A 26,161-nucleotide genomic window follows, 5' to 3' on the forward strand; every position below is an offset into this window, starting at 1 on the left:
AGTACTCCGTTATAGAACTTGTTTTCACAACTTTTGTAACTTTTAAATAAAAAAAACACAAAAGAAAACACAATGTTCCTGAAAATTGTGATGTTTATTAAAGATTTACACTGTATTCATATTAAGATTGTTTCTATAACAGAAGGATGTTCAGATCAGTAGGAGAGTGTGAAAGGGTACATTTAAACAACACTTGTTATTTTCCTGGAGCTGTCTTTGGTGCTGCTGCCTTCAAGAGTTTTAAAACTCAAAACTTTTACTCTGAAAATTACAAGAAAAGAGAAAGACATGAATGAATGCAGACAGAGAGAGGGATTTAAATTCTTCAACAGTTTCACACCAGCATTGAGAAAAATATTTGTAGTTGGTTGAATATCAAGCAAAACAAGAAAATGACAGAAGATTGCACTCCTGTGGAAAAGCCAAAAGACGTGATGGTCCTGTGGGTTTAATGTTAAATAGTGCAGCACAGAAACTGCAGAAAATTGAAATTTTTTGTAAAAAAAAACAAACATTGCCTAACAGTATTTAGGAGAGTGTGACTAATCCTTTTATCTCAATAGAGTAAAATCTATCCTGTGCTAAAACACAGACAAAGCTCTTTAAAAGGATACTACGTTTTTCAATAATAAAATGACTTTTTCCTGTAAATAAAAATTATTTGAAGTATTTTTTTTTATTTTAGTTTCTAGACATACCATTTTTTTTACAATACAGCAAAGGCATTTGACTTCAGTGAAGTATCGCATACAAGGGATAGGTATCACCCATCATTTCCAGGATCGATGTAATTCGATTCATGATTCTTTCGATTCGATCCGATTTTGATTATACTTGTTTGACACATTTAGATGTTTTTGTAGAAATAAAATAATAATCTATATGTTTTGAAGATATGCATATTAATCTGACACAGTACACATACAGTTAAATTTAGTAGTGAAATAATAAACCATTGAGATTGTTAACACCATACAAAGTTACATGGTTTCCTAAAAGGAGAAGCTCCAACAAAAATGTGTAGATTGGCCACTTGCTGGAGCTCGCGCCATAGCATTGCTCTTTATTACAGAAGATTTTAGCAAAAAATGGTGCTTAAGACCACAAATGGTTACTTTAAAAAAAACATTTTCTTAAAAGAGTTTGGAAAATACCAGCCTGTGAGTATATACTGCTGCTCATTTAGTCTGCAATGTCTGATTAGGTTGAACAAGCGTTAGCATCAGCCGTCCTATGGGAAATTCTATTATACGTTAGCATCAAGCTAGCGGACACTGGCTTTACTGCTGTTATGCATTAGGTCACCGCAGAAGGAAAGGCATAAAAGATGGGTCTATACTTTTATGGATCAATTGTTCGATTTTATTAACCCACTACTTTTACAATACAGATTCTGTGAAGATGCATTTCTCAAATATTATACAGTAATTGCCAATCCAGAGCCATGAACCTGCACCAATAATTGATCTGGAACAACTGCAGACAACCACAGCCCTACAATTTAGGGATATTTAATATTTAAGTATTTGCAATTTGATCGAAGAAAAGTAAATTCAAGTAATCACATGAAGTTACCTTTTGGTAGGACATTTGCTTCAAACTGCCCAGGGTTGCTGAAGTTGCCAGGGGGGCGGTACTGACCAACCACAAAGGCCATTCTACCATCCGTGGCCATTCCCAGACCCAGTTCCTTGGACTCTTTCCAAACCACCTGAGTAAAATGTCCTGCAGAAAAACACAAAGAGATATAAGAAAGCCATGTCAGTTTTCTGCACAAATAATAAAAATCACAAATCGACAGATGACTGAAGTGAATCACAGAAAGTTAAGTTAATACATAGCATAGACAGGTATTTTAGTTGCTTTGTGCTTTGTGAATTGTTTTATACGTGTGTGATATGTGTCTACAGAAGTTCCAATTCTGTGTTGTGTTGTACCAGTTCCAGATTTAAATCCTGGTTTCTTAAAGTTGTAGTCCTTAATCTCACTGTACCATGCATCCACAGCATCCTTTCCTGAAACATACCAACAGAAAACTGAATACAGGGACATCTTTCATGTAGACATTGGTTTCAAATATATGCTTAATGGTGAGAAATACAGCAAGATTTTGATTTGAGTCAAACTAGCTAGACTAAGTTCATGAATATGTTTTTATTTTAAATGAAGATTTATTTGGACATATCCTTGTAAAATGACAATTCTGATAAACAAAACAGGCAAATCAAGTCAATAAGAGGGATGATATTACCTGTTATGCTGACGGATGGACTGCCTGACTTAAAGAAGACATTCTCTCCATCTTTAGTTTCACTATGACCCAGAGTGTGAATTCTCAAACACTCATCAGCCCATTTCTGGGCTTCACCGCACATCTTGCTGTTATAAGTCAGTGGTGGTGCACCGTGCAGCGCTCTGTAGGCATTGTGGGTCTCCAAGAACTCCTGCTGAAACTTTCTATCTGCAAAGAAAATGTTAAGAATTGTGAAATTTTTGCCTTTAAAGGAAAAATACAGTGCAAAGGAAACAAGTTCAATGCAAAAAACCTGAAAAGGGGAATCATCATGTAAAGGTACATGATGGTTAGTTAGAACTTAAGTCTCTTAAAGAAAGATTTGCACTTACCTGCCATTGTTTTCACGTGGAAAACGTCTGAAATAAAAATAGTGGTGAAATCTAAAAGCAATTGAGGTTATCCTTCTGCTGTTAACTTGAAGTAAACTCGAACCTTTTTAAAATGATAAACCAAGAATTAGCAATTTTACATTCAAATATTGTGCTTCTATTGCATTCATCTAATAGTTTACTTACTTCAGTCAAGTCTCAATAAAGAGAAATGCAGGTATTCTCAATGAATGTGGTGTTTATGTACTACCTGACTCCTCCTTGTCCCTCCTCATTTGGGAGGAGTCTGTTTCTGCACGGGTACACTGATGAGTTCCAAGAAACTGTCTTTAGATCCTGTGGTTTAGTTTGTTTTGCTGAAAGAAGAAATTGTTTGTCTGGATATGGGGTGTCTGGATGGCCTGCAGGCTGCAGGTACCTAAAAACTGATGTAACAAAGGTACAATAGAACATAGTAGTTTTGGATGTAGTATGATACGTTTCAATTGAATTCACTAGTAATATTTTTGTAAAGGAAGAACAACAAGAGGACTGTAATCATTTTAAAAGTAAAATACAGACTTTTTACTTTGAAAAAAGTTGAAAAGAAAAAGTGACTGCCCATGCCTGTAAGTGCAGGAAGAGGTGTGGGGCCATCAGTAGGTGACGGTGAGATGGAAACGGTTCCTTTGTCCTCTTGGAATGGAGCCTTTTGCCATAAGTAAATAGTTTGAAAATTGCATTCATACCCAGGTTGAGAGGTTGGCTGCAATACAAGCTGATGCTGTCCCCTCGTATTAATAACATCAGTAAACTGTGGGGGAAAAGGAATAAAGAAACACTCAAAAATACAATTTTAATATTTGTTTTCCCTATTTCTGTTTTCCATCATCAGAAAAATGCCACAAGAACGTGCTAAAAACACCAGAAATCCAGTTTTCGATAGAATGGGTCTTTGAAAAATAATCCCAGGAGTAATACCTTTTGGATGATCAGGTACTTATATGATACTCAAATCATTTCTGGAAAAAGAAAGAGGATTCTCATTAATTTCTCAGTATCTCCAAACCAACTCAATCTATAATGATTAGAAACCCTAATAAAACCCATAAAACAAATGATAAAAAAGTATCAAAACGCACAGTAAGGTGTCAAAAACAGAGATTTGGACATTTACTAATTCTTCTCAATCTTTTAGAACAAAATATCTCTACTGTTTCGAGTCTTATATTATCACAACTAGGTGACAAGAGAAGAAAGGAGAGGTACCAGCACTTACCAGTCTGTTAATCTATTTTGGCCAACATTCTTCTTCCCACCCATTTCACTCACCTATAAGGGCGTTTTCCTTTGTAGAGGTTAATCCAATCTATCAGCCCAGGGTGCCCTTATACAAAAAGTTAGGCTGGATAATGCCGCTCCTGATTAGAAAACATCTTTACTTGTCATTTTACGATTAACATAACTGTCAACCAAAATTATGCTTAGCCTTTCAGCTGCTTCCTTTAGAGAGAAAGACTTCATTGTTGTCATTACATTTGAATACAACGAAATTTTGATTTGTAGCTTCTCTTTTTTTCAGTAACACTTGGGGAGGGGGGGGGGTGTCATGACTGCTCTATGTGTCTCTTCACGGCCATGGAAAAGAAGCTTTTTTTCAGCCTGTTGGTCTTCTATGTCACTGAGTCTGCCAGAGGGGAGATGGGAACATGTGGAGCGTCATGGATGAGATAACCACAATAAATCCTCTGCTGCCATCCAAACCTTTCCTCCTCACTCACACCAATCACCCTCATGTTTTTCTTTCTTACATCCATGAACACCCTCTTTGATCTTCCTCTATGCCTCTTTCAACCGTTTACCAACACCATCCCTATTCGTCCTCTTAACCTGTCCAAATAATGGGGTTGAGTAGATCGGCCAATGATCAAGAGGTCTGCAGTTCGATCGTTATTGTGTTCTTGGCCAAGAAACTTCACCCCCTCTACCTCCAGTGTGGATCCACTGCTGTGTGAATGTGCATGGTGTTGGTCAGAGGGGCCATGGATGCATACTGGCAGCCACGCCTCTGTCAGTCTTCCCCAGGGTAGCAGTGGCTACATCAGTAGCTTACCATCACCAAATGTGAATGGATAATGGACACATATTGTAAGCGCTTTGAGCGTCTGGAAAATCACAGATAAATCTAATCTATTATTATTGTTACTATTATTATTATTAAATCGTCTCAGGCTTCCCTGCATTTAACTGCAAAATATCTACCATGAGCTCTCCTCTGATGCATTCATTCCGTATTCTATCCGTCACCCCCTAAGAGAGCCTCATCATCTTCATTTATTGTGGGGTTTACGTTCTAAAGGTAATCCGCAAGAGGTGGAATCCTCAAAGCAGTTTCAATGCAGCAAAACTGTTAGAGATTTATGTAAATTCAGCAAACTGAATGCATTATGAACAGGAGACTTGGCATAGAGAAGAATGATTGACAAGATCAAAAACCAATCAGGATGCAGAACACGGTGCGCTGTTGAAAAAAAGAAGAAATAAATTGCATAGAAAATATTCCCCGAAACCGTGGGAACGTAAAAAATGATTCGCGATATAGAAGGGGACCACTGTGTACAGATACAGTCAATGCCTCCATTTTGATTTGATGGAAGCTCTTCCCACATCTGTCAGGAGCGTCAAGATTAATAACACATCTTTTGACAAGCATTGAATTTGATTTTACAATACAGCAACATGCTTCAGCGAAAAACCATGGGTTCTGAAGATGAATGGGTTTCGGCATGTGTTTTTTCTTTATCCTTTCATGTTCTTTTCATGCTTTTGCAAACTATTTTGGAAATGTTTTCAAAATTTTTGTTTAAGGAAAGTCCAAATCTTTCAGCTATTTTTTAGCAAAATACTTTACCCTTTTCAGCAAACACTTTCCCCGCCTTCAGTGACCACCTCAGTTCAAAGTATTCATACATTCTTCTAGGCAATGCAACTATTTCTAGTTAACTTTGTTTTGTTGTACAATTAGCCTATTAAAAAAAACAGTACTACACAGTATTCAAATGTAAAATTATGGGTTTCTATTACAGAATGATGCTCAGATTGGCTGTAGGGTCCAATAATTTAGTTCATGTTAACACTTGTTCTTTCACTGAAGCTGCCTCTTAGAGCTTTAATATGCAAATTCTTTACGCTGAAAATGTACAAGAAAAGAAAATGACAAGAATGCAACAAAACTTTAGAGAGGTTTGGACAGTTAAACGGGTTCAAACCTGCACTGGGTTTCTTTAAATCCACACCTAACTGCAGAAAATTGCCATTCTGTATAACCTTAAATTTCCTCTGTAATTTGAAAGGACTAAGTCTGTCAGAAAACCTTTAATCTAAACGGAGTCAAGTCCATTCCTGTGCTAATAAAATCAGGAATGCCCTACCGTTTAAAAAAAAAAGTAAAATACATATGTATCTAGCGATATGTATCTATATTAGCCTAGTATCAAAATGACTAAGTTGGCTACAAATACATTATGAGCATTCATGATTAAATGTTTATTTGCCCTGCAGTGCATTCTGCGAAGAATGACGCGCCATGTGACAGCTTTACAAGTTTAACTTCATAACAACATTAATGAAGTATGTTACATTGCTTTGATAAAATTAAAAAAATGCAATAAAGAAATCCGATTTTTGATGTCATTTTTATTTGAGGATTCGAAAAAACAACAACAAAATGGAACGTGCATAACGTGCCCCTTCTGTGGGAACTAAACAGAGTGCAATAAAACGCAGCCAGCGTTTATAAAAGAAAACAGCAGCCTTTTGAAAAGGCAAAGTATTGTAGCGACCTGAGGGTTAGCCCCGCCTTCAGCCCCTAAGACTCATGGGAAGCAGGGAATCATGGGGGAAAACATGAGTGAGAGGGCTGGAAGCAGAAGTGACCTCCACGCTGTTTGGCTGTTTTAGTGTGTTTGGCTGTCCGGGTCGTGCGGTGTATGGGGCACGGGCAGCTCTCCAATGAAGCCACTTCATCAGCAGCTCAGCTATAGTGACATACCAGCTGGGTTGTTATATTGGTGTCAGAAGTGGGATCCTTAGTCGATGCTGCTACGCCATGGAGAGCTACGCCATGGAGAGCTACGCCATGGAGAGCTACGCCATGGAGAGCTACGCCATGGTGAGCTATGGAGTGAGAGATGGCTGAGATGGAACATCAAATTCACATCCTGGAGGCAACTCGGGACAAGGGAGGAGCAAGGGCGAAATCATCTTCCTAATGGTATGAGCACCCGCCGTCATCTGCAGCCTGTCCCTGCGAGTTGGGTTTCCACGCCAGTGACGAACCGTTTAGAGTAGTCTGTGATGACGGTGCGCAGCCCAGTCGAACTTTCACGATACAATGGCTTTACACCACTGAAACCACACCTGGCTCAGGTCAACTTGGCGGCCGGCTATGAAGGCTGGAGTCCCGAGGAGACTTGTTACACACCGAGGCCTGGCGTCGGAGGGCACTACACTCCAGGTACTGCTGGACCTCTCATCTGCGGAGCTGCGAGACCTGTCGGCATTGACAGCAGCATCAGAGCGACGCTTTGGAGAGCAGGGTTCGACAGAACGGAACCGACAGCAGCTGGAGTCTCGTCGCCGTAGAGACGACAAATGCCTGGGGACCTTCGCTGCTGATGTGCAGTTCTTTTCTCGGAGAGCGTCTATTTCCCCAAGGTGACGCGCACCCTGATGGTGGTGCTGCCACCGCTGTGGGGACATGTCTCAATGAAAATCAGAAAAGATTAGGCTGGCTGCTTCGCCTACCGGACTTAGCTCTTAGTTCATAGCATTACAAGCATGGATGCGAGCAATATCCCGTCATGCAGCACGCATACCCAAGATGCATTTAGACCAATCACCGTGTCCCTGTAACTGAAGTGTAAAGTGTGATGCATGACGGGACATTGCTCACATCTTGCACACACTTAGCTAAGAGCTAAGTCCGGTAGGCGAAGGATGTGAATTGAATATAATCCACTGGCAAATTGTTTTTTTTTTTTTTTTTTTAGAAATAATGATGTATTATGGAGAATTAGGGCCAGTTTACAAATTTGTTTTTTATGACTTTAAAGTTCTACTTTTCCGAAAAAACTGTTATATTTCGATATACTTGAGTTGTGAGGCATGTTATAATTATTCCGCAACATGCATTTTCTTCATTCATCTATTTTTTAAAATTTTGACTACCTCTTTTTTAGATTTTCTGCGATTGATACATGTTTTCAGTTTATAGTATTCCCATTTTTACCTATTATCTATTTATTTGTCTCCAAATATATATATATATATATATATATATATATATATATATATATATATATATATATATATATATATATATATATATATATATATATATGTATATATATATGTATATATATATATGTATATATATATATATATATATATATATATATATATATATATATATATATATATATATGCGTATATATATATATATATATGCGTATATTTGCTTTAAATCTAACTTAATTTGGAACGGTTAAATTGTTAAATACATAGAAAAAGTTTTCTTAAACTATTGTTTGTTGTTATTTTAGAGCCAAGTAATTGCATGGAGACCATTTGATATGGGGCGCCGAATGTAAAAATCAACCTCATGAAAATTATGTCTCAGTTTCACCACATTTAGACATTTCCTTCCATATGTGCTGCATTTATATCACATTTTGTCTATATTTAAAAATAGCAAAACAAGGTGACATATTTGTTATAAATTTGATTTGATTTCTTCTAACATTCCAGTGGAAACCACTGACTAGAGACACACACACACAGGCTTTAGCATCAGACTTTAGTCTGATGCGCATGCGCACGAGCCGTACAGGAAGTAAACAGTGATTCACCTTCCGCTGGCGCGGCTAAATCGGATAGCGGGAAACGGTGAGTTTAAAACGATTATTTGATGTTTCATGAGTTTAGTCCGTGTTTACACGTGTCAATAACGACCATTTATACCCCTGTCATTTTATTACTATCTGATTATGTCAGAAGACGGTCAATGAGCAGGGTGGGTGTACATAAAATCACGAGCCGAGGGGGCATCTAGCCTAAAGGCCATAAAATACGTTTTCAGCCAAAGCACGAACACCTCCCCCCTTTTTTAACGTGATTTTTTTCTTAACGGCTATGATAATTGGAGTTTTTGTATTTAAAAATTGTCGTAAACTTTTGACATCAATGTGCGCAGAAATATTCTAAACTGATGCAGCCACATGAACTTGTGCGCATGCGCAGTTTGAGAAAGTAAGGGAAACTGTTGCACGTGACTTTCGCTGATACTTTTTTGAACGTTTGAATTAAAAACTCCAACAACCTTAAACAGCAAAGCAGCCAAAAAAAGGTGGAAAGTATTCTTGCAAATGTGTTTTTCATAACTTTAAATGTGGTCAAATACAAGCGGATCCTTATAATCAAATTTATTAAAAAGTGGCTTTATTTAAAAAAAAGTAAAAAGTTTCTTACAGCCAAAATTTAATTTTAAAATAGAATTGATACCCCCTGAATCAAATTTTGTTTTGTACGTGTTAAAAACCAAAAACCTTTTTTTAATTGATTGACAAGCTCTAAGGCCGTTTTTTCTTAATCACACCATCTAAACTCTCAAACTCTATGGCTTCAAGTCTTCCATCATTATATTCAATTATTGCTCATTTCTTCATGCATTGAGTTTTGTTTTTCCAGATGAATTTGAAGTTTGCTTGGATTGTTTATTTTCTACTTCTGCTGGTTCTGTGAAGTCCAAGTGGACTAAAGCGTTCCTGCGTGGTGATGACAGAAATGGATTGTTTGCCCCAACTGTCTCGATAAAGATTGATCTCCTAACAAAGTGCTACAGTGACATTTGGTGGTTAAAAATAGTTTTAACATGCTTAATAAACAGGAATGTGTTTAATGCAGCATTTTATGCCATAACACACATTCTGATTTAAGCTTTTGTGAAGCTTTGGGTTAATACACTATAAAGCAGTTGCCTAATCTTTTATCCTTTAGTACTACTGTTTTATACTTTCCAATTTGCTTTTTGTGGCATATATATATATATATATATATATATATATATATATATATATATATATATATATATATATATATATATAAAGAAACTTCCGGGTGGTTAATAAAAATTAACATCAAACGATTTTTGTTTTATTTTTATGTTAAAAAAAAAAGTATAAATCCACAAAAAAATTGAAGACAAGGTCAAAACAATGTGAAAATTGTCTACAAAACAGACAATTTCAAACCAAACATTTCAAATCAAAATTTTTACGAAACCTTCACGATACATTGAATGAAGGAGTGATTTTAAAGCTAACTTAAGCGTACTAACATGATCCAATCTCTTACAGATTAAGCATCAATTCCTTCTGTGCCACCTTTAAATATCATGGAGGCAATCAAAGAGTCACATTCCTCCAAGAAAAGGAGTCTTGACTGTCCTCCTACTCCTGTCAATATCAGCACTCCAGTGAAAAAGAAGAAAAAAGAAAAAGAGATTGTTTCTCCTTCTGATGTATCGTCAAACTACAAGAAAAAGAGTAAAAAGAAAAGGAGGGCGGAAGAAGAGGGCTTCAATCCTTTATCTGATTCTGATGAAGTGATAGACAGCCACAAAAAGAAGAGGATGAAGGAGGTCAGCATCACGTACCCTGGTGATGAACAGATGGGCAAAAAAAAGAAGAAAAAGAATTTAACAGGCAACTCAGAGAACGAAAGGAGTGAGGCGGAGACAGGAAAAAGCAGAAACGACACAGAAATACTAAACCAGGAGGAGGCTGTCGAGGCAACGGTCAGCAAGCATAAAGACTCCAGCATCATCACTGCAGGCAACAACTCGAAGAAAAGGAAGAAGAAGAAGAAAGATGGATCTGATGTAGAGGGAAGTTCACAGGAAGGGGAGGCTCCTAAACACAGGAAGACAAAACAGGCTAGCATTGCCATGGCAACAGAACGTGTAAACAGTGAGACAGATGTGGCCGTTTCTCTGGAAACAAGTGTCAGCAGCTCATCCCAGAAAAAAGATGGAAACGGAGGGAAATCTGAGAAAGAAGAGGCTGCTGAAGAAGAGACGAAGAGTGAACAAAGCAGTTCAAGAAATCAACGTTTATCCTCGACAAAGGAGTAAGTTGCTTCAATCATTCCAATAGTTTATTGTTCTTTCAGAGAATGCGTGCCTCTTGTAGTGGAGGCAATGACCAAAGACCCTCCCTGATCACTTTTTGATCTATTTTAAGAATGCCCCCAATGGGTTTTTACTTATAATCATGTTAGCCAAAAACCTTGTTGTTTTCTAGGTCATAGTTTCTGCAGAGCAGCAGGAGTTCATAAGAAATTCACTTCTGAATTTGAGCAAATTTGGATGGGACTGGAGTAAATCCGCCCCCACTTACTGTCACCCATCTGTTTACTTGTTCCCTAGCTAGCTTACAACCCCAGGCTAACATTAGCGGTGCACAAAAAATGGCGAGCAATATTGGAGGTATACAGCCGTACAGTTTTGAGCCAGAGCCCAGCTCAGACGAGGGAAACAAAGATGTTTGTGGATCTAGTCGTCTGGAAGTGGATATTTCCTACGTCATGAAAAAGCTCTTTTTCCTGATTCACAACGACATGAATAAAGAAATATTCAAAATGCTATTTTAGGTGTCATTTTCTTCATGTGTGTCCCCCATCATCAGAAAATGCCAGAGGGACATCAAACTCCCCAAAAGACTATTTTCATCAGAGTGGGCCTTTAACATTTTTAAAAGATAAAATCCTAAAGTTATTAAAAGAAAATGGTTTGATTGAATATCCATGAATGCATTTCTGTGATGGAAGAAAGTGCTGATGGCCTCATGTTTCCTACTGTTTCCTCACAGCAGAGCCAAGCCATACTTGTTTGTTTGTTTATTTATTTATTTTATTTTACAGTTACATAGTCATAATTCATTGTACGTGGGAGCCATGGGTCATGTGGTTTAATGGAGGGGAGTGGGAAGGGTGAAGGGTGGGTTGGGGTTTTTATTGTAATGTTGTGTGTTTACTGTTTTTAGTGTTAAAGCGCTTCGAGCTGCACAAAGTGCATGAGAAGCGCTATTTTATAAATAAAGTTTGATTTGATTTGATTTGATGTTTTGTCAGGTTGGACTTGATCCGTGAGCTGGAAGAGTTTGTCCCAGATGTCAGAAATAAATCTGCCCATGAAATCATGAAATTGGTTCGTTACGATCTCCGTCGCTTTAAGGACTTCAAACGGCAAGGTGAACCACGGCAAAAATGGACCCCAAATATTCATGTTGTCACTTTCAGTGCGTCTACATACCAGTGTTGTATCATCCAGGTGTGCCCCTTCGCTGTGGACGATACACTGATTGGGAGAATCGTCAAATTCACAAAAACATTGCAGACTTTGCGGCTCTGACGGACATCGGCTCAGCCGAACAGGTTCTGTTCCCTCAAAGGTTTAAAGAACAAGCAGCAGAGATTCGGAGGCTGAAAATCCAACATCATTTTTTACAGAGAATTGGTAAGTTTTGGCATCGACGTGAGAGATTTCTCTTCAGTTTTGGATGTTGGTCCTTCATTAATCCGTGTTCAGAGTTGTGGTTCGTACCAACGCGTTTGGTTTGTCCTGGCAGCGGAGGGCATCCCTCGGCCTTGCCATCAAGTCTACACGCGAGCAAAGAAGATCTTTGACAACCGGAACCACATGGGAAGGTCAGGCATTCACCACGCAGCCTTGACTGTTTCCACCGTCTTTGCACTCAGCGGTTTCATCATCACAACCTGTGTTCCCTCAGGTTCTCTGAGGATGAGCTCAAGTCTCTCAAGAAGCTTCACCAACTCCATGGCAACGACTGGAAAACAATGTCGGACAAGATGGACCGCAGCGTCTATGCACTGCAGAAACGCTTTGTCTGTCTTGGTAAGAGCTGATCACTGACCTGCTTCCGTCAGACCCAGACCCCCCCCCCTCACCTCACCTGTACTGTTGTTTGCAGCTCCTGTGCATGGCCCGTGGAGTAAGAGTGAAGAGTCCAGGCTGAAACAGGCTGTCCGAGATCACTTGGAGACTGTGTTCAAGGAGAGCTTAAAGTCTGGTCTGACTATGGACCAGCTTTGTAACAACCTCCCATGGAAGACGATCAGCCAGAAGGTTGAGACCAGACACTGGAACCAGTGTCGTCTGAAGTGGTTAGTGGAACTGAACTTTTCTCAGTTCTGGGTACATTTCTAGACACAACGATGCGTCTGGCCTGACTTAGAGAGTATAATTTAAAGAGACACGCACTCCTGTTTGTTTGTTTTTTATATTTGTCCAGTCTTGAAGTAGCTTCATAACCCTTGTGCTATCCTAGGCACTTTAACGTTGGGAGTTGGGTCATCTAGACCTCACTGGTGTCCATGGATTACATGAAATCTTTCCACCTTTACCCACCTTTATCATGGTAGGGAGAACACGTCAATGTAAGGGTGGGGTCATAGGATAGCAAAAGGGTGAAGCAGCCTGCATTTGCCAAAACAGTCAGATGGACTGTGGGGTGATAAAATGAAAGTGTAATTCCACGCTCTACTTTCCACGTCAGACATCTGGTTTTTTTTTTTTTTCTCAGTCTCAGAATGAAGGAGCGTGCCTGAAGTCCATGCTTTTTTCTGTGTGCTGATAACAGTGTTGTTAACATCAGTAGAGACTCCCAAACTGCACATCAACCATTTTGTCATCATGTTGTTACATGTTGTGCGTGTTATGCTCATTTAATGCTTCTGAAATCTGTTCATCTTTGTTAGAAACCGTTGGCTTTTGTGTTCAGGATGTTGTGATTATGGCTCAGTGTGTGCATGCCCGAAGCTTCAGGTGGAGGCGGAGCAAATGCCAGACATGCGGTTTACCTTCAGAAGGATTCCAGTTTTAGCCAAATAGTGCTTAGTAGTAAATGAATGCTCATCGTTCCCGTGTTCCTGTGTTTTGTAAATGTGGCCTCCGCTGGCATGCACTGTCTTTTGTGTTACAGGTTTAGCCTTTTGGAGAAAATGACAAATGGTGGATTCCCCAGAGGACCTGAGGGTTATCAAACCAAAATCCTCATTATAAACACGTAAGCGTTAAAGTCCAACTCTGATCGTCTTCTGATTCATTGGAAAAGTGTTCCCAGTGGTCTATAAATTATGATTATGCTGTTTTATTTAAGCCAAAATACAAAAAACATGTTGTTTTCAAAACATAGTTTCTGCAGAGCAGCAATAGTTCTTTAGAAATTCACCTCTGAGTTGTGGACAGGAGTGTTGGTGTCGAGCAACTCCGCTCCCCTTCCCATCACCTGTCTCTTTACACACTGTCTCTCTAGCTTACAGCCCCTCAAAACCCCAACCTAACATTAGCAGGGCAACAGAAATGGTGAGGAATACTGGAGATATCCGGCCGTACAGTTTGGAGCCAGATTCCAGTTCAGACGAGGAAAACTACGACGTTCATAGTGGGTGCATCCGAGAGTTTGCAGCCTTCCAACAGCATTTTATTTAACTGCTCCTGATTCAAAGTTTGCATAAAGTAATACTCACAAATGTAATTTTGAGCTTAATTTTCTTTATATATGTCCACCATCATACGAAAAATGCCCAAAGAACATAAAAAACACAATTTAGTCTGAGGGGGTCTTGAAGGCCGTCTTTACACTGCATGGTTCAAGTGACCCAATTCCGATTTTTTCCTCTCATTTGGCACAGATCGGATATGACCGGTGAGCGTGTAAGCAGGACAAAAGCGCGTGGATTCCGTTTTTCTCAGATCGGACACAGGCCTCCCTCATATGTGGAAATAAATCTGAAACGAATCGGATACGTGCATTTGCGTGTGCCATGTAAGCAGACAAATCGGATATTCCCCAGTAAATGCAAGTCGTACCTCAGTGACATCAACTCAGGAGGCCACCAACTGAGATCACATGACTTATTAAGGTGCTTTTGTGCGCTGATTTTGCTGTCAGCTGTTACCTTTCAGCCTCAGGCTTCAGACCGTAGTCGGAAACCGCTGTTATGTCCGGTCCGGACGCAAACGGTAACTGAAGAGGGACACTGTTGCTATGGAACAGGCTAGAAGCCGTCTATTTCTTTGGGGGGCGTGTATGATGGGGACCGTGTGTGTGTGTGTAAAGAGAGAGAGGGGGTGTGAGCGCGGATCGGGGGAGTGTCAGAGAACCGTAAATTAAAAATAAGGTGTCTCCCCTAAAAGTTTTGGAGTCTTTCTTAACTCACTCTGGAGGCTGAGGGTTCAGAACGGAAAAGTGAACCCCGAGGAAATCTCCCGTGCGTTTCTGACCACGGTCGGAAAAGAGAAGTCATCGCGCAGGAAAGGTTCAACCCTTGGATCAAACTGTTACCACACCGTCTGCAAATACTTCCTCATTCAAAACTCAGAGAGAGCTGAGCAGCCCTACTTTTTCCTCTCCGACGCATCCCCTCAGGAGCGCCCAAGGCAACGCCTCCTTCCGTCGCCGCCTTGCCTCCATGACAACCGCAGTCACAAAAGTCCAAAAGAGGTCCGCGGAAGGCGGAAATGCTGCTACGTAGTCCTCAGAACGTCTACGTTTGATAGTTTCAGCATTGTATAGTGTAAATGCAAAAATCAGATACGGGTCACTTTTAAAAGATGATGTAAGCGGGTCGTCAAAAAAATCGGATACAGTCAGAAAATCGGATATCGGCATCAAGACCTGCAGTGTAAATGCGGCCGAAGTTTATCTGTTATGTTTTTTAGTGACGGGGTTGAATTTTTTTAAATTACTATTGTTAAAATCTGTAAAAACCAAATGCACCAGCAGCTGCTGCTGCTGCGTTGCCATAAAGTTTCCTCCTGTCAGGAGGGGAATGGGCTGGGCAACAACAGGATAAGAGATTCGAATTGACTCAGGTGGTGCCATGTTTTATGGTAGCCAATCGTAGCCTACCTTTTTTAACCCACATACATCCCAAACAGGTAGAAGAAGTTGCATAAATTGCGAGTCTGGACCAGCCCTGACGGGAAGCTTGCATTTTGTAGGTGGAGATATAAGCACTACTATAGATTTTAAAGGCAAGAGCGTGCATGTAGAGAAAACATTGTGTTCTGAAAATGCTGTTGACATGCACAAAATAAGTGCAGACCGGCTGTCTGAGGACATTTGTGTTATTTAAATGTTTTTCTTTATTGTGAACAAAATACTTCTATATAAAAAATGGAATATTGTACATAGGTACATGCTTACTTTACTCAACTCGACTGACTCGTGAAAACAGAAAAATCTTTTTAGTAAACACCAACTTTGTTTTTAAAGTAATGCTAGTGGTAACTTTTCTTTGTAACTAGTTACTTTAGTTGGAGTAAAGATGTGACTGTCTGTCTGTGTGCCTATCAGATTGTTCTCCATGTCTGTGGACGACCAAGCAGACATCGAGTGGGACGAGGTGGCTCATGCTGTTGGGTGAGTTTAAGTCACTCTGTGACTTTTGGGGTTCACAGAATTTGGTGAGTGAGTGAGTGGTCCCACTTGAAGTACAGTTGCAGCTATCAGTTTTGATCAATTAAAGTATACAAAAAAAGTAAAAGTCCTAATAGTTGTAACAGATGTTTTTTTTAGAAGACAAATGCAGGAAAGCAGGTTTAGATTGTTTGGACACGTTGTCAGAAGGAACAGTGAGGATGCTGAAAATGATGCTGAGGGTGGAGATGCCAGGCTTAGAAGTAAAAAGAGGAGGACATGCAGGAGTGCGAGTGAAGAGGAGGCAGAGGAGAGGATTCCATGGAGGTAAATGATTTACTGTGGCTCCCTCTAGAGGTAGCAGCTGAAAGACAAATGCTGTTTACGCATAGGACCTCCTCTTTCCTGTACGCTCCTGCTTTACTCTAATTTATGCTTTTCCCATTTCATACTGTTATAGCATGCCTGTTTTCAAATGACTGAGGCTGTTTTTCCACTTGTGCAGTGTTACAGCATTACTAAATTCCATCCATCCATCCACCAGCTGACTGACGAGAGTGCTTTCACAAGTGTTTAGTTAAAAAATACTGGATCTTTCCTCTCCAAAATAGACAGATACACTTCTGGTCTTCTTCAGCTTTCTTTCTTTAATGGCTTTAGATTAAATGCAGATACTGAGCAGCACATCTGTGTTTGTTTTAACCCTTTATTTAAAGCTGGAAAAATGAGACCCGGCATTACTACCAAAGCCTCCATTTTCTCTATTTCTTTTTTTTCTTCAAGCATAGAAAACGAAACACAGGAAGATGTTTGTGGGGCTTTGGACTGCCTTGATTACAACAAGCTAACCCACTTGCAGGCAGAATTCTTTGCCAATCTAAATTGGACTCAACCAAGGTGTTTCAGGGTTTCTTGTCTAGAGCGAAGCTGTACAGAGGAAAAACTACAATCATGTCAAACGTGTTCCCCTGTTCCGTAAGGCAGTGGTCTCCAACCAGGACACAGAGAAAACAAAATAACCTGCACTTTTTCCCTTTTATTTACATATTATATCTTTTATATTATATATTATATCTGATTCTAAAATATGTTTTATTTAAGAAAACTACCGGATTCTCTCCGACTCACTGTTGACTCATGTCAAGTCGCTCGGTCACATGTCGAAATTCCATCCGCTACTTTCTTAAAGCAGCTGCAACGACCGCTAAATGAAAACCTTCAAGCCAGCAAAGTTAAGAAAAACAAACATACCCGTATTTTCGGACTATAAGTCGCCCTTTTTTTCATAGTTTGGAAAGGGGTGCGACTTATACTCCGCAGCGACTTGTATTAGAAATACATTGAAATAAATACATTGTTAACCCTCCTGTTATGTTCATTTGTGAGGAACAGAGATGATGTTCCTGGGTCAATTTGATGTATGAGGTTATAATTACATTTAGATAATACCACTTTTAGTCCATTTTTTTGTCTTTATGACTGATCCTAGAAGTTCCATTATTCTTGAGTTGGCGTCAGATTTTTTTTAATCTTTCTTTTTGACAGTTCTGGCTTATGGGAAAATCCATATCACACTTTAATGGTTCCTACATGAAATCTAGTGAACAAATAAAGTTTGAAGCAGCTGCAGTATTTTAGAGAGGATAAAGACAAAAATTTACCCTCAAAAGTTAATGGAAACTGGAAGAAAAAAAAAGTCAAGACACCCACTTCAGCTTCGAACAATGGAGTTTAAGAGCCAGTTTACAAACTAAATCACGGCTTTACATTTCTAAATTTACAAGAAAAAAATCATCAATTTACGGAAAAAACACCACAAAATATGTCTGTTTATTGGAGCCTTGCTCAGAGATGAAAGATCCGGAGCGTTTTTAGTAACTTTATTTGCGGAGAGGTTTTAAAAAAAAAAAAATCCAAAATAACCTTTTGATGACTCAAAATCAAATTGTTATTGTAGCCGGCTTTCCAGGGTTGGGGGTCGGTAAAGCGCAGTTTCATATGTGAAATAAGGAGCTCAGAGACACGTCTGGGTGTAGATGATCCTGTTCCTTCACTTACCCAGAAGTCCATTTGTCACCTTACGTCATGCAACTGTCATGCACACAAGACACGCCAAAGCGGAAGGAAAACAGTGTTACATACGCCCCCTCCTCCAGATGAAATGTCTCCTTTCAACGTAAAACCACAGAGATGAATGAAAACGGTCTATTATATTATGGCAAAAAGTGCTCCTCCTCCTCAGACGGAAGCGTCACACAGACTTGGAGTTATAGGTTTCATGGAGGAAGAAAGGATTGAGGTGGACAGCTGCAGGGACACCGATGTCTTCATCAACGAGCTGCAGCGATCCTGCAAGCCGCCAATCAATAAATAAAACATTAAAATGTTATCAATAAAGACTCAGCTTACCAGTAGCATTGAGTTCAGTCGGTCTGCTCGGCTGCTGTACAATCTTCACTTGCTGCACTGTTTGCTCACTTCCACTATAATCTCGTAATATTATGAGATTTAAAGTCCCAGTGGTCTTTACAACATTACATCTTGTTATATTACCTTTTTTTTGGCCCCAAAACTGACGCAGCTTCTTACAGGCCGGTCTGTGAAAATATTGTCAGAGCGGTCCGTTGGCTGAAAAAGGTTGGAGAGCAGTGACCTGAAGGAGCAGCGAGCTCCTGAAAGTGCAGCTATGCCAAACAGTAAAACTGCACAGAAGTGCTCCATTAATTAGTACTATAAGTGGGACTACAGCTCATGTTGAACCGTGATGCAGAGAGTTCACTGCACAAGGAGGTTCAGAGTGAGCTAACGGTGAACCTGTTGTTTTGCAGCAATGTAACCCCCATGGGCGTGCAGAGGATTTTCCACAGACTGAAGGTTACCAAAGTCCCAAACTGGAGCAGAATGTCGTATGGAGGTGAGGACTGCAGCGCAGAGAACACCCAGTTTACCACAATCAACATGAAAATACTTCCACAGGGTCAAGTTGGTCTAAAATGTGTCTTTTCGGGGAACTGCTTATAAGGTTTTCATTTGAAGATCCTGTTGCACTGTATAAACAGGCTTCTAGTAATAAGTCAAAAATTCAAACCCATTGGCACAATTTCTTTAAATAAGCAAATTCTGTTAATGAGGTAAGACAAATGTTCTTACCGAGATATCTTTTGTATTCAACGCTTTTTCTCAAACTAAGATTAACTGAAAAACTTCCTTGATGAGATTATTTTTCTTAGGAGACAGAAAATAAAACAATGTTTTTTTTTTACTTTAGGATTCAGTTTTTTTCAGCGTAGATGGAAACATACATTAAATTTTGTATCTAGTTCTATTATCTGTCAAACAAAAGAGCTCTGACATCACTAAAACAGCAACCTCAAAGTAAAACATGGTTTCCCATTTCAAACAAATCTGGCTGAAATAAAGAGTGGAAACATTTTGAGGATTGGCCTGGATTATATTTGTGAGGGATTACAGCAGCTGAACCTATTTTCCTTGGTCAGATTAGGCAAAACAGGAAGTCTCATGGGATCGTCTGCACAGTGAAAGAAGCTTTTAGGAACAAAGAAAGCAAAACACATCCCCACTTATTCAATATGCATGTTTGTAATCCATTTTTACTGTATATCTTAATGACAAACATTCAGTTGGTCGGCATAAATGTTCTCCAAACAGTGAGCGCAGTTTGTGTTCTCTTTGTTAAATTGATGAGGTTACGATTCCTGTTTTGGGGTTCTCTTTAAGTTAAAGGGTCTGACATTAACACGTGATCAGAAAGTTTGGACCCAAATCTGCGTTGTCCCTAAACAGGAGTCGGCAGAATGAACGTCCTCCCATTTCTTGGCCTTTTTCCGTGGTTCTAACTGGTGACTTGGATCCACAGACATCATCGCCTTCCTGCATTACCACACGGTCCCGGCTCTGCAGAAGAGGCTGAGCTCCTGCAGGACGGCGCCAGACTCCCAGGGTCTGCAGGCAGAGGTCACGTACGGGCTGTCCGACATCCTAAGCACGGACGAGGATTTCGAGGTGGACAACAGCTAACCCCCAGCCGATCAGGACTTGTGCAGTTCTTTGCGAGATAACTGAACCTTTTTTCAGACATTGTCCTCACATTTTTACTTATCAGTAGTATTTTTACTATGATCAACTACAGTAAAACTGCTAATCAGTTTGAGGTGCTTGGAAGTCAAAGGACCTGGAGCCACGGTCATAAAATGTATCGTCTCTGATGTCAATCATCCATGAGGCTCTCCTGTCAAATAAAGACCACCTGAAAGATCCTCAGGCGGGGTTACGGAAAAGGGGATGCTGGGTACTGTAGTTCACTTGTGGGTGATGGCCTGCAGGCTGCTTGTCCTCTTCATGATGTTTGGGACAAAGAGGAGCCCAGAAGCTCTTTCGATGGTTTCTATGGGAACCAGGAAAGTCTCTAGAGGGATCTGTTCATCAACCGGTTCGTTTGGTAAAACGTAGGACCGTAGCTCCACCCCCCTCCCGTCTGCCTGCTCCAGGATCAGCACCTGTGGAGACAGTGGACAGCTGACGCGACTGTCTTTAACATTTTATTCACAAACATTCAATACTAAAAACAATCATTTCCCAGGAACAGAAAACAGAAAAAAAAAGAAGCACATTTGTCAAACAGATTGTGACAAACCGGGGTCACTACATGAGAACAGTATTTTAACTGCAATCAGTCACACATTGATTGAGACGACGAGCAAAGCTGATGGTTACAGCTTCAGTCTTTCAGCTGGTTGGTTTTTTTAAACGTTACGTGGCTGTCACGACTCACGACGAGGCGAGTGTTTGTGTTCAAGGTTCAGGAAACAAGAGCCTCCATGACGGTCCTGATCCTCAGGATCTACCACTCTGCTGTTTGCCTGATTTAAAAGTTCAAATCAGCCCCAAACAGAATGGTAGACTTTGAGGATCAGGATTTCTAGTTTTGAGAAGGTTTGAGACTTTTGTTTTTTAAATATCAAGTTAAATCAACTGTAAAACTTTTCCCACTGAGAATAAATGTCTGGTTGGTCTAGAATCCATAAGTTTGTGAATCCACGTACGCCGTTTATGAATAAAATGACAGTGTGATTTGCTGAGGCCATACTTAAAACCTCACTCGGTCTTTTTATCTTATTTCAAAAAGTTCTCTTTGGTCTCTAGATTTTTGTGGGGCGGCCGTGGTGCAGCGGTCGACCTCTGATTGGAATATTGCAGTTTTGATTCCTGCTATGCCCGCCCATAAGTCAAAGTGTTCAGGACACTGAAGCCCACCTTGGCTCTGGGGGAAGGTTGGCGCCAGTGTTCAGCAGCGGATCAGTGTGTGAATGTGTGTGTGTGAATGTGTGTGTGACTGTAAAGCGCTTTGGGCCTTCAAGGAAGGTAAAAAACCGCTACACAAGTGTACGCCATCATTCATGGTTATGCCATTTTTTTTTACCAAAACCAAAGAACATAGTTTATGCTGAGCGGCAGTCCCATCCACTGAGTTGTGGACAAGCAACCCTCCCTCCCCCTCCCTCCCTGTTGCTGAGAGCTCTCTGTTGACAAGCGCTCCTGCTAGCTTACAGCCTTTCGCAACCCCAAACTAACATTACCAGTGCAACAAAAATGGCGAGCAATATTGGAGCTATCCAGCCGTTCAGATCCAGATTCCAGCTCAGACGGGGAAAACAGACGTTCATGGATCTGTTTGTCTGACAGTGGATGCATCAGAATGGAGCGGAGCAGAGAGCGTGTGGCCCATCCAGTGGATTTTCTACATCACAAAAACTCTTTTCAAAAGACATTTTTTCATCTGCTTCTGATTCACGATTTGAATAAATAAGAACACTAAAAACAATGGTTTCACCGGCGTGGGTGTTGTTGTTCTGGCAGACAATGCAACTGGATCCAGAAAGACTTCCACATTTTGTTTTTAACTGAACAGATCATTTAGTGATTTAAATGAAGTAAAATTGAGGATTTAAATGGATTTACGTTTATTATAACTGCATACAACACATTTTGGACGGACCTTCTCAAATGTAAATCCATTACATATTGTTGTTTAGTTTGTGCATTTATGAAATTAAAGATGTTTTGAATGTGTATTTAATGATTTCACATTCCTGTTTCTGACTAAAACTTCAAAACAATAATATTTCTGGCTAGTTTTGCTGCTTTATCACATCTTTAGTGCTTTAGTGTTCAGCAGCTTTTAATGCTGGATTTATTATAGACCAAACTAAAAGGTAAAAAGTCCTCCAGTGCAGGACTGACATCTAAAAGACTCCATCACTGCTCTCTGGAGCTTGAACACAGGAAAAACTTGCCTTAAAGAAGTGGGTTGGTACCGCCACATGGTTTCTCCCGATCACCTGGTATCGCACGTAGAGGTTTCCATTTGCTTCTCTTCTAAAATACAAACACAGTTTCTGCGGGTTATTGAAAAGCCTGCAAAGTCATTCAGTGGACTTTGCAAAAAATCAAGCTTCAATTCCAATATTTACCATCTTTTGAGAAAATAAAAAGTAATATAACGATAAACTGCCAGATATGTACATTTAAAGATGCAGTCAGAGCTGCAGAATAGCTGATCCCAGTTGGATGACGTTATTGAAGACAAGCGTATGATTGGAAATGATCGAGTAAACAAGTCTGACCAGGAACCTCAAGAGTCGAGATGAAACCGGTTTGGCCAAGTGAGTCGCCCCACAATGTTTCATAGAATCCTGTTTCTGGAACTAAAATCGTCGTTTGTCTGCATTTTAGGGTAAAGGAATTCACAGAGTCTACAAAAAAAAATCTTCTTCCCATGGGTGTAGAGAAGAGGAGTGAGGTCACCTGGGCAGGTAGAGTGGACCAGTGCAAACGTAGACGTTGAGGTAGCGCTTTGTCAGAGAGCGGCACAGCTTCTCCAGGTTGTTCCAGGTTTTCTGGTTTAGGTGAGGGTTCTGGACACACAAGGACATTAGAAACCTGTTACTTCAGCCAGAAGAAATAACAAACAGGAAGTTGATAAGACAGCTAGAGAGGGAAGAAAAATGCCATTTCCATGCAGTGTTTACCTGCAGGAATCAAAAACAAATTATCTATGAAGTACAAGAACAACCCAAGCAGAGTTTTTGGCTGTGACTGCATGTTAGAATGGAGCAGAACGCGGGTGGGGTGGCTGTGGTCCAGAGGTAAAGCAGTCGACCCCTGATCAGAAGATCACAGGTTCGGTTCCCGCTCGTGGGCAAGACGCTGAACCCCACATGTTTCCTGGTGGTCATAGGTTTGCACCAGTGTTTGGAAGTAGAGCCGCCATCAGTGTGTAAATGGGTGAACGGGACTGTGATTGTTCTATGAGTACACACCATTTAGCAGGATGTTACAGGTGGCACACATGCTCAAGAACCTGCACACGCACTAATGCGTGAACGTCTGCTACCTGTGGAGCCACGTTGCTCAGGTAGAAGGTGTCCTCCATCGCTTTCTGACTCCACTTGTGATTTCCTGCAGCAGCTAGGTGGCCTCTGTCAAAGCCACTCCCCTTGTAGTCAGCGTTGGTCGCTCTGTGGAAAACGTGCACGCTACACAGGAAACAGAAAAAACACTGAGCTCCGAACTACAGCGGCCCTCCACCTGTTAGCTGCTCCTCTGACTCACCTATCGTCCTCTTTGAACTCGCAGTACTTTCGGTCTGATTGGCCTGTGAGGGCTGCGGGATTCAGCCTCTCGATTACCCAGTTTGCAGTGCGAGTGCGCGGATCGTAGGATGTGACGTAGGACTCTCTGGTTTTGACGTTGACCAGCGAGGGGAATCCGTATTTCATCACTGCTCCAGATCCACCCGAGCTGTCCTGTAGAGAAGCGCAGAGTTAGGAAAGAAACAGGAAAATCACAAGCTTCTGTCTGATGCTTCCAGCTTTTCTTTAAGACGGACAGCTCACCCCGCTAGAACTGTTTGGTTACAGAATGTATTCTAATGAACAGCAGCTGGGAGCTCACCGGGGGATCCTACTGTTCACGCCAAAAACAACCAAACCTCAGCTTTCCTCTATCACAGAGTGCATCTGTGAGGAATACAGATAAATGATCTGAAAGGAAGTAAGCGTCTGCTCGCATAAAATCCAAATTCAGTACATGGAAGACCGGTTGGGAGCTTCTTTTCTCATCTTCTAGCTGAGGAAACTCTAGATCTTTCTTCCTGAAAGGGGAAGGAGCCTCCAATCCTTCAAAGTCACAGCATGAAAGGTAAAGCAAGAACTGGTCTTAAAAAAAAAAAAAAAGAAAGCCACCAAATGGTTCCTTAACCCAGCTGTGTGCAGGTCACTGCTCCCCCAGGGGGTGAGTCAAATGTGGAAAAATACCCAAAACTCCATAGTGCAGGACTACCTAGTGACCTGGATTTTAAAAGCATTTGGGACTCCATGCTCTTTTAAATAAACTGCAAGTATGACAACACTGATTTCATGAAGTAAAAACCAAATAAATACGAACATTTTACAAAGACTATTTAGAAATACACTGTGTATTGATGATACTTGGATGGTTTATTAAAGAAAATGTTTCCACAAACATTCTTCAAACGCAATGCATTGTGGTTTGTTTTCGCCAATCTAGTGAGCATTGATGCGCACCCGTTTTTTACAGAGACTTTTGGGAAAATTCAACAATTCAGGCAGCATTAGAAAATGGTGAACACACTATATAGTGCACCAAGTAGTGAGGAGTGAAGGAATTAGGACAAAACCAATGTTTAACAATCCAGAACAGACGGAACTAAACTTAGTAAACCGTTTTATTTCAGATGTTATTTTCAACCTTTTCTGATGAAGCAACGCCTATTTTGTTCTCCAGGATTTGGTTTTTGAACAGGACCTAGTCTGAAGTGGACTCTGGGCGTAAAATGGGATAAACATCAATCTATTTCAGATGTTCACAAATCAGAAGAAGGTTTCACAAATCAGAAACTGTATTTAATGTGTTCTTTAGTATCTAATGTATAATTTAATCCAGGTTTGAGCAGTCCAGGTCCAGCGGTTTTTGAACAGGACCCGGTTTTGGGTGATCTTAATGCGAAAAATGCAGCGGAATGTTTCTTTAGTGCCTTCGCGAATCGGAAGCTAACTTCAGCGTCGTCTTAAAAACTAACATCACCTGGTGAAGTGTTAAGCTAAGCAAACCAAAAAATAGAAACTGAATATAGATAGAAACAAGGACACAGGTAAAACACACCTGTCCTGAGATCGTCTTCTAGCTCGAGGAAATCTGGAAAAGCATAATATTTCAGCCCAACTACATGACTTAAATTTTGACTTTATGCTGCAATTGTTTAGTAATAAATGCATACTTAATTTATTATAACATCAGAAGCTCCAGCCCGCTGTAGAACTAATGGGACATTCCATTTTTACCCCCCACCCCACCCCATTTGATCTAATTTTTGTATGATTTCATCAAAATTCAGACTATTAAAAAATATTTTTTGTTTAGTGGACCACCAAATGAAGTGAAGTTAACCCGGAAAAGGTCACCAGGCTCTGCAGAGGACATGGTCAGCACCTGACCTGACCCGTCTCTCTACCGGTAACACAGACTCACCGCCGGCAGCGTGGAGGCTTGAACCGCGGAAACCGGGATGACCGGAAGCCTGCTGAGCAGGCCGGAGTCCCGACCATCCTGCCCGGACCCGTCGCTCCATAAACGGGTCGCTGCGGCTCCGAGCCCCGCTCCAAAGAGCAAGGTCAGGCCGGACCGACACCAGCGGCGCATGCTGCCTCGGATCAGCTGTCAGGACGCTGAGTGATGACGTCACGTCAGGCCGGAAGTGTTTGATTTTATTTATGTGCTGGTATTATATAGCAGCTGTTTCTCTGATTTTCTTCAAAGCAGATTTTAATTTGATGTGGAATCTTGCACTTTTTGTAACTCAAGTGAAGAAACGCTGGAACATTTGTTTTTTTCATGCAGTTACTCTAAGGATTTCTGGACTCACATAAGGAATTGGATTAATTTAAAACTGAACATTTCCCCTTTTGGTATTTCTGATGTCCTTCTGTTTATGGAAAATCTAGATGATTCTTTCT

At 40.5% G+C, this 26,161-nt stretch overlaps 3 protein-coding genes across 5 annotated transcripts; 1 reads left to right on the forward strand and 2 right to left on the reverse strand.

The window, feature by feature from the left end:
• Positions 1-75: 75 nt before the first annotated feature.
• LOC101165896 (Golgi-associated plant pathogenesis-related protein 1-like) lies at positions 76-2,835 on the reverse strand. 2 transcript variants are annotated; one of them, XM_004072785.5, is made up of 6 exons: positions 2,812-2,835; positions 2,626-2,728; positions 2,252-2,461; positions 1,938-2,015; positions 1,576-1,725; positions 76-261 (listed from the first exon to the last, which is right to left on the reverse strand). In XM_004072785.5, the coding sequence occupies exons 2-6, from the start codon at positions 2,630-2,632 to the stop codon at positions 257-259; spliced, it is 450 nt and encodes a 149-aa protein (XP_004072833.1). In that variant the 5' UTR covers positions 2,633-2,728; positions 2,812-2,835; the 3' UTR covers positions 76-256. The 2 variants fall into 2 exon arrangements, with proteins under 2 accessions (XP_004072833.1, XP_078808674.1); XM_078952548.1 differs by lacking the exon at positions 2,812-2,835 and having other exon boundaries at positions 2,252-2,457; positions 2,622-2,733.
• Positions 2,836-8,419: 5,584 nt separating this feature from the next.
• On the forward strand, positions 8,420-20,407 carry LOC101173714 (transcription termination factor 1). Of its 2 annotated transcripts, XM_078952549.1 has the most exons (12): positions 8,420-8,550; positions 10,020-10,791; positions 11,794-11,912; positions 11,993-12,178; positions 12,291-12,369; positions 12,453-12,577; positions 12,654-12,846; positions 13,665-13,748; positions 16,044-16,109; positions 16,314-16,433; positions 18,935-19,020; positions 19,984-20,407. In XM_078952549.1, exons 2-12 carry the CDS (start codon positions 10,058-10,060, stop codon positions 20,142-20,144), a joined length of 1,953 nt encoding a protein of 650 aa, XP_078808675.1. In that variant the 5' UTR covers positions 8,420-8,550; positions 10,020-10,057; the 3' UTR covers positions 20,145-20,407. The 2 variants fall into 2 exon arrangements, with proteins under 2 accessions (XP_078808675.1, XP_004072943.1); XM_004072895.5 differs by lacking the exon at positions 16,314-16,433.
• On the reverse strand, positions 19,537-25,899 carry endog (endonuclease G). The gene is made up of 6 exons (XM_004072784.5): positions 25,677-25,899; positions 23,739-23,932; positions 23,521-23,662; positions 22,932-23,041; positions 22,421-22,502; positions 19,537-20,623 (listed from the first exon to the last, which is right to left on the reverse strand). Exons 1-6 carry the CDS (start codon positions 25,845-25,847, stop codon positions 20,426-20,428), a joined length of 897 nt encoding a protein of 298 aa, XP_004072832.1. The 5' UTR covers positions 25,848-25,899; the 3' UTR covers positions 19,537-20,425.
• Positions 25,900-26,161: the final 262 nt, after the last annotated feature.

The sequence above is a fragment of the Oryzias latipes genome, chromosome 9, assembly GCF_053564925.1.
Source record: "Oryzias latipes strain Hd-rR chromosome 9, Olatipes_Hd-rR_3.1".
Classification (NCBI taxonomy): domain Eukaryota; kingdom Metazoa; phylum Chordata; class Actinopteri; order Beloniformes; family Adrianichthyidae; genus Oryzias; species Oryzias latipes.

Excerpts from the sequence above, each read along its gene's own strand:
- endog (XM_004072784.5), bottom strand. The coding sequence starts at position 25,847 with ATGCGCCGCTGGTGTCGGTCCGGCCTGACCTTGCTCTTTGGAGCGGGG. Across the intron at positions 23,663-23,738 it reads GAGTTCAAAGAGGACGATAG|CGTGCACGTTTTCCACAGAG; the intron begins GTGAGTCAGAGG and ends TTTCCTGTGTAG. Across the intron at positions 22,503-22,931 it reads GGTCCACTCTACCTGCCCAG|AAGAGAAGCAAATGGAAACC; the intron begins GTGACCTCACTC and ends TTTGTATTTTAG.
- LOC101173714 (XM_078952549.1), top strand. The coding sequence starts at position 10,058 with ATGGAGGCAATCAAAGAGTCACATTCCTCCAAGAAAAGGAGTCTTGAC. Across the intron at positions 12,578-12,653 it reads GAAACGCTTTGTCTGTCTTG|CTCCTGTGCATGGCCCGTGG; the intron begins GTAAGAGCTGAT and ends TGTTGTTTGCAG. Across the intron at positions 19,021-19,983 it reads GAGCAGAATGTCGTATGGAG|ACATCATCGCCTTCCTGCAT; the intron begins GTGAGGACTGCA and ends TTGGATCCACAG.
- LOC101165896 (XM_004072785.5), bottom strand. Across the intron at positions 2,016-2,251 it reads TCCATCCGTCAGCATAACAG|GAAAGGATGCTGTGGATGCA; the intron begins GTAATATCATCC and ends GGTATGTTTCAG. Across the intron at positions 1,726-1,937 it reads AGGATTTAAATCTGGAACTG|GACATTTTACTCAGGTGGTT; the intron begins GTACAACACAAC and ends GTTTTTCTGCAG.